General features: G+C 43.9%; 1 protein-coding gene across 3 annotated transcripts in view; it reads left to right on the forward strand.

Moving 5' to 3' along the window:
- Window positions 1-5,613, forward strand: part of FBN1 (fibrillin 1) — a 157,632-nt gene extending 152,019 nt beyond the window's left edge. For 2 of the 3 annotated variants that reach the window (XM_037395159.1, XM_037395160.1), the window contains exons 64-66: window positions 533-764; window positions 1,799-1,973; window positions 4,335-5,613. In XM_037395159.1, the coding sequence (XP_037251056.1) occupies window positions 533-764; window positions 1,799-1,973; window positions 4,335-4,724 (797 nt within the window). In that variant the 3' untranslated portion in view covers window positions 4,725-5,613. Of the gene's footprint in view, window positions 1-532; window positions 765-1,798; window positions 1,974-4,334 lie in introns of those variants that run through there. The other variant, XR_005105389.1, reaches the window with a different exon arrangement.
- Window positions 5,614-6,000: the final 387 nt, after the last annotated feature.

Raw genomic sequence — 6,000 nt, forward strand, 5'->3', positions numbered from 1 at the left:
CAGAATGTGGCTTTCTTTTGTATCTACAGCTGCTTTTATTTTTACTTTACTACTTGTTCCTGTACCTTACCTGTACCTCATATTTAAATGTGAATGTGTAGGGGAGGAATTATCAGTGCCTGGAAAAGGTGTCAGAGCTTGATTCCCTACTCTTGTTGCGTTAATGTTGAGTAGCATTATGAACACGGGATTACTGGACCAGATTGTTGGCTGTGCAAAGTTTTATTCTTCTCAGTTGTTTTTGGAACAAAAGAAAAATTGCCTTCTCTGCTTCTTTGCTCTCCAGAGCATGAGCTGACGTGGCATGAAACATCTTCTGTAGAGTAGCCCAGATGGGGCTCTGTTGTATGGTTGTAGATATCTCCTAGTGACCGGTGCCCAAGCCAAGAGTGGGGCCAAGCCCTGTTCTTCGTATCTGTCCCTCTGATGTGGCAGCATGTTTAGCAGCAGCGAAGCATGACCTTTCTGAAAGGGTAGGCTGGACTATACCTGAGAGTAAAAATTAACGTGGTATGTTCTACTTCTTTTCCAGATGAAAATGAATGTCTCAGTGCGCACATTTGTGGAGGAGCATCTTGCCACAATACTTTGGGAAGCTATAAATGTATGTGCCCTACCGGATTTCAGTATGAACAGTTTAGTGGAGGTTGCCAAGATATCAATGAATGCGGTTCTGCACAAGCCCCATGCAGTTATGGTTGTTCAAATACTGAAGGTGGCTATGTCTGTGGATGTCCACCTGGTTACTTCAGAATAGGACAAGGGTAAGGGATTCTCATTTTAAACTAACAGACATAAAGGGGACATAATCCGCTCCTTTCTCTGTAGTGTGAAGCAGCAGAACCGGGGGGATGGTCACCAATGAAAGAGGAATAGTGGAGGTGCACAAGAGTTGGATGCGCCTGCTGACTTTGGAGATGAGGGAAGGGGAAAGGTAGCCAAGGGAAGGGAGCAACATGGGTTTAATGCTTGATGAAGTTTGGTCAGGGCTACCAGGTTCAGCCATCTCTTTCAAGCTACCGCTTTCACCTCTCTCCTGCACACCCTAGCAGCTAGCCATGTTCTCTGAGCCTGCCACTTGGGAGCTCACACCCCTCACTGTGACTTGTGATGTGCCATTTGCCTCCTTTAAAAAAAAAAAAAAAAAAAAAAAAAAAGGATAAATAACACCCTCTACCATCTCCAAAGACAAATTATACAAGTGGCTTCACCCACTGGCTGGAATAACAATTCTGTATGCTGTTGTATGTTCCATATTCTTCTGAGTTCCAAATGAATCGGTTTTCGAATAAATGTCTGCTTTATCAGGCAAACCAATGTTCACTTGCCCCAGTGGAAGCATTAGGGCTGTGGTTCATGTAGGACCAAGCAACTCAAATGGAAGGCAAAAAGACTGTGGCTTGAATTTTCAAAGTGCCTAAAAGCTTTGGGATACATTATGAAAGACCTAACTTTTCAGATTTTTCAGCAGTTGCTGAAAATTGGTCTTTTTTAATGTGTTCCAGGTTGGATAACAGAAATTACTAACAACTTCTCAGAGCTTAAGCCTGTGTTTCTAAAACTGCTAAATATTGGCAGGTCCCTCTTAGGCAAAGCCTCGTGGAGCCAGGCTCTTGAAATCAGAGGTAGCTGCATTGTGATTCAATGAGAATTTTGCCTGTTGACCTCAGCAGAAATTTTTCCTAGGAAATAAGTGCAACAGAATTGCTTCATTATTTGTATTCACAGTCCCCCAAATTCAGCTTTTGATAGGAACTGTGTCTCACTGGCATTAATTTTGAATTCCTTCCTTCCTCAGACACTGTGTATCTGGAGTGGGGCTAGGCAAAGGTCAAGGACAAGAGCTTTCACTCAGTGGAGAAGTAGACGACAACTCCCTCTCTCCAGAAGCTTGTTATGAATGTAAAATCAATGGCTATCCCAAGAGAGGAAGGAAGCGCAGAAGCACTAATGAAACTGCAAATAAAGCCGAGGTAATTGACCCTTTTTGGCAGAAGGAGTTTGTGGTTGCCTTGAGAAAGCTGGTCTCAGAAGGATGTGTGCCAAGAGACAAGCTCACAGGAAAAATGTACGCCCCAAACCAAGTAGACCAAGAGCTGGTCTGAGTGTCAGCAGTCTGTGTGTGGGCTTCCTGATGATGTTCACTGTCATTAGGCAAAGGTCACCCTCTGAAGCCCCTGCATACCTCATACCCGTGTGGCATCAAACACTAAAAGAAATGCCCATCCAGCTATCTAGGGAGCAGTCTGCTCACCAGCAAAGTAGGCTTTTGATGTCAGAGGATGTATTTACATACATGTACAGGTATGTAAAACATTTGGGTGACCCTGGGGCCAGAAAGGCAAGACACGTCGGTCAGGGTGGACGAGACCCTGCCAAGCAGCACCATGTTTTGTTTCTGGGACTGGAGCCCTCTCCAAAGCAAACGCAGAGCTCTGGACACAAACACCTCACCTGGAGGGAGACCAGGGCTGCAGCCCTCCCTGGGGCTTGTCCAGACCCTTGCAGTCAGTCCCCCAGGTTGCCATCCTGGGGCCGAGGCTACCAGCGAGGCTGCGCGCAGTGCTTGCCACTAGCTGAGGCAGCAGAACAGGAGACAGAACTTCATTTGTCATTGCGAGGAAGTCTCTGGGGACAGAGGCACGTTTCCGTTTGCCTCTGAGTGGGGTAATTGTGTCAGTGAAATGCTTATCTATTGAGATGCTCACACAACGCCACTTCTTCCTAGCTGTTGTCATTGGCTTTTTTTTTTTTTTTACCAAATACTAATTCGTGGTTTCAGCACTTATATTTAGATGAAAACTAGTCTGCTGTGTGACAAGTGTTGTCTTTATGCAAAGGGTGGGCATCACTTTTCACTCACCCTTGGGCATTAGCAAATGTTTCTCAAAAAACTTCAAATCCTTCACCAAACTCCGCCTGCTGGGGTTTGTTCTGAATTGATTACAGCAGTGAGATACGATGGGATGGAGGTGGCTGTAATTCTGTTTGTCCTTCTGATGGGCTTCCAGCACCACACCTCCCGGTATGAGTGCAGAAGTTGTAGTAGAAGCATGATCTTGTAATGTGTAATGTTACTGTAGTCTCTCCTGCACAACATGCAAACTCCTTGCATTACCTGGGGGGTCCCACGTTGGCTTATTTCAGCTTCTTGTAATACAAAGTTAGAATTGCCCAGTGTGCTCACCCAATCCACCGTCCAGCACGGGTCACTGGATTTAAGCCTTATTGTTCCCATGAATTATATACAGACTTCAGCCAACTGTGAACAGCTTGTAGACGTGTCACCAAGTCCACAGTCGTTTGACTTCTCACTTCTTCATCCAGTTTAAGGTGACAGTGATGTTACAGGTGAAGGGATCTGCCCTGAGCTGGCCAGAGAAGCAGCAGGCCATGGCAGGTCTCTGCGCTGCGCAAGTATTTGTCATTCAGCTGAAAGTACGTCCATTTTAAATATAACAAAGAGACTCTGCGCACTCGTAAAATGTTGCTGTGCCATCACTACCCTGAGCTAAATGTCACCTGTACTCTCTGCTCGTGTGCGAAGAGCTTGCTTTTCCATGCAAAAGTGCAGGGGATTTGGGAGCCTGTTGGCCGTTTCCATTAGGTGCTCTGCTAATGTGGGAAGACAGGAGAGTGCTTTTGCCCAGAAGAGCGTGGACATTTGATTTAGGGCAGAGTGGGGTCATAAACTGTGTTCCTTCCATGTGTATCAGTACTCTCCTGTGATTAGTGCTGAATTTGCCTCAGGGGTGATGTAGAGCTTCCCTTGCTTTCCAAACGCAGCCAATGCAGCATGACTCATGCGCAGGGGACTCAGGGGAGCCCAGTTACCATCACTCAGAGGTGAGGGGCGATGCTGCTTTCCCAGCACCCCGCTGCGCCCACAGCCCACCTTGGCGCCACACCTGAACAAAGCAAATCTTGTGAAGCAGAAAACTCCCACCTTAATGATGTGCCTCCCCTACAGACCCTGCTCTCTTCTGCACGCTGGTCATGTTAGCTTCTGGTCCCCCTGACAGAGAGGAGGAGTATGCCTTTGCTGCTGTCCTTGGAGGGAGACTGATGCAGACTCCAAGCACAGGGAGGCTGTGTTTGTCAGGCAGCGGCACCCGCACGCAGAAACTGACAGTCCATGTTTCAGGTTTCCGTTACCCGCGCAGAGATAGTGACAAGGACCGTACTTTATCCCGACAAGTCCTAGGCCCATAATAGTGGATGTGACAGATGATATTACAGAACCTTCTTTTAAAAATTAATTAATAATGAATGAGCTGGGTAAGAAATACATACACGTCTGAGAAAGCCAACTAACATCATTTGTTCTTGTGCAGGATCAGCAAGAGCTGGAGCCGCCAATAAGTCTCGCCAGCTGGGATATTGAGAAAGCAGCAGTCTTCTCCATCAACATCTCGGATCTCAGTAACAAAGATCGCATCCTGGAACTGCTTCCTGCCCTCACAACACTGACAAACCATAACCGATATTTAATTGACTCCGGAAATGAAGACGGTTTCTTTAGAATCAATAAGAAGGACGGAATAAGTTACCTTCATTTCACAAAGAAGAAGCCAGTGCCTGGAAACTATTCATTACAAATCAGTAGTATTCCACTCTATAAAAAGAAGGAACTTAACCAGCTTGAAGAGAAACATGACAAAGACTACCTCAGTGGTGAGCTGGGAGATAACCTGAAAATGAAAATTCAGATATTGCTTCATTAATTCATCAACCAAAGACCAAATAATTAAACCAAAGATAGATAGGTAGGACTGAATACTCCTCCCAATCAGATTCTCCATATCATAGGTACAATCTTACATGAGTACATTTGTATGAATGAGCACTATTATACTATTACATAAACAAGGTACAGGATGAATACCCTAGCTCAAAACAACCACTTTCTCAGGCTTTTAAGTGTAGCTGAGCTACCTTGATATGTTGAATCTTGAAAACTGGGACTTTTATCATTGGAAGTTGGCCACTGATGCTGAGACACGTCATCATTTCAGCAGAGGTACAAGAATGTGCTTTCAACTGATGGACAGCTCTATTTTTGTAATTCTTAAACTTCGCTTCTCCAACTACAACTTACTAGGTCAGCCATTTATGATATCCATTTGGTGCTAGTAAATTTTCAACCTAGATTTATAAATGCACTGTAATATTTACACAACTTAGAAGCCAAAATTGCCATTATTCAGTCTAAATACTTCAATCAACCAAAGTTAGCTCAGTAGTTTATCTCAGTTATGCCTATAATACATTACATGTAAATTAAGTGTGTGTATACTGTAATCATGCTATTTTTATCAATGAAGCATTTGTAAACTAGATTAATAATACCCTTAATGTGAGGGTTTGTAATGGTGCTTATAAGACCAACTACTTGTTAACTGTATACACAAACCTGATGATAAAGTTTCTGTGACTTACCAAAATGCACTGAGGTCAGTAGGGACCATTAAACATTCTCAAAAGTCAGATGACAATCAGTGCCATCCTACACCATGACATTATGTAACGTGTCAAAAGTACCCATGGTCATTCATATCAACAAGGGTTCAATGTCATAAATGTCACAATAAAGCAGTTTTTTTTTTAGTTTATTCTGTGGCCTTGTGTTCTTGCTAAGAGTGTGATAAGCTACATTCTTATGTTTCAGGCATTGTCGGTAGGGTTGGTTGTGTATCTGTGTGCGCAGGTTATTTCTCTTCGAACCATGCCGTTTGTTCATTCTTCGTGGAAAGGAAGAACAGAAGAAATTCAGGAACCTTCACAGATCTAAACATCAGCGGATCTCTGTCAATTGGGTGGCTTCAGAAAGCAAATTGCAACATTTCCAATGACGTGACCTGAATAATCCTGTCAATAAGTAACTTTGATAGCCAGAACGTGCAGAAGTGGATGTTAAATCATTATACAGAAAACACAATTAATTGGAAAAGTCTTGTTTGCCAAAACTGCCTTGACTTAAGATATTCCATTCTTTTACCC

Source organism: Falco rusticolus, chromosome 7, assembly GCF_015220075.1.
Source record: "Falco rusticolus isolate bFalRus1 chromosome 7, bFalRus1.pri, whole genome shotgun sequence".
NCBI lineage: Eukaryota > Metazoa > Chordata > Aves > Falconiformes > Falconidae > Falco > Falco rusticolus.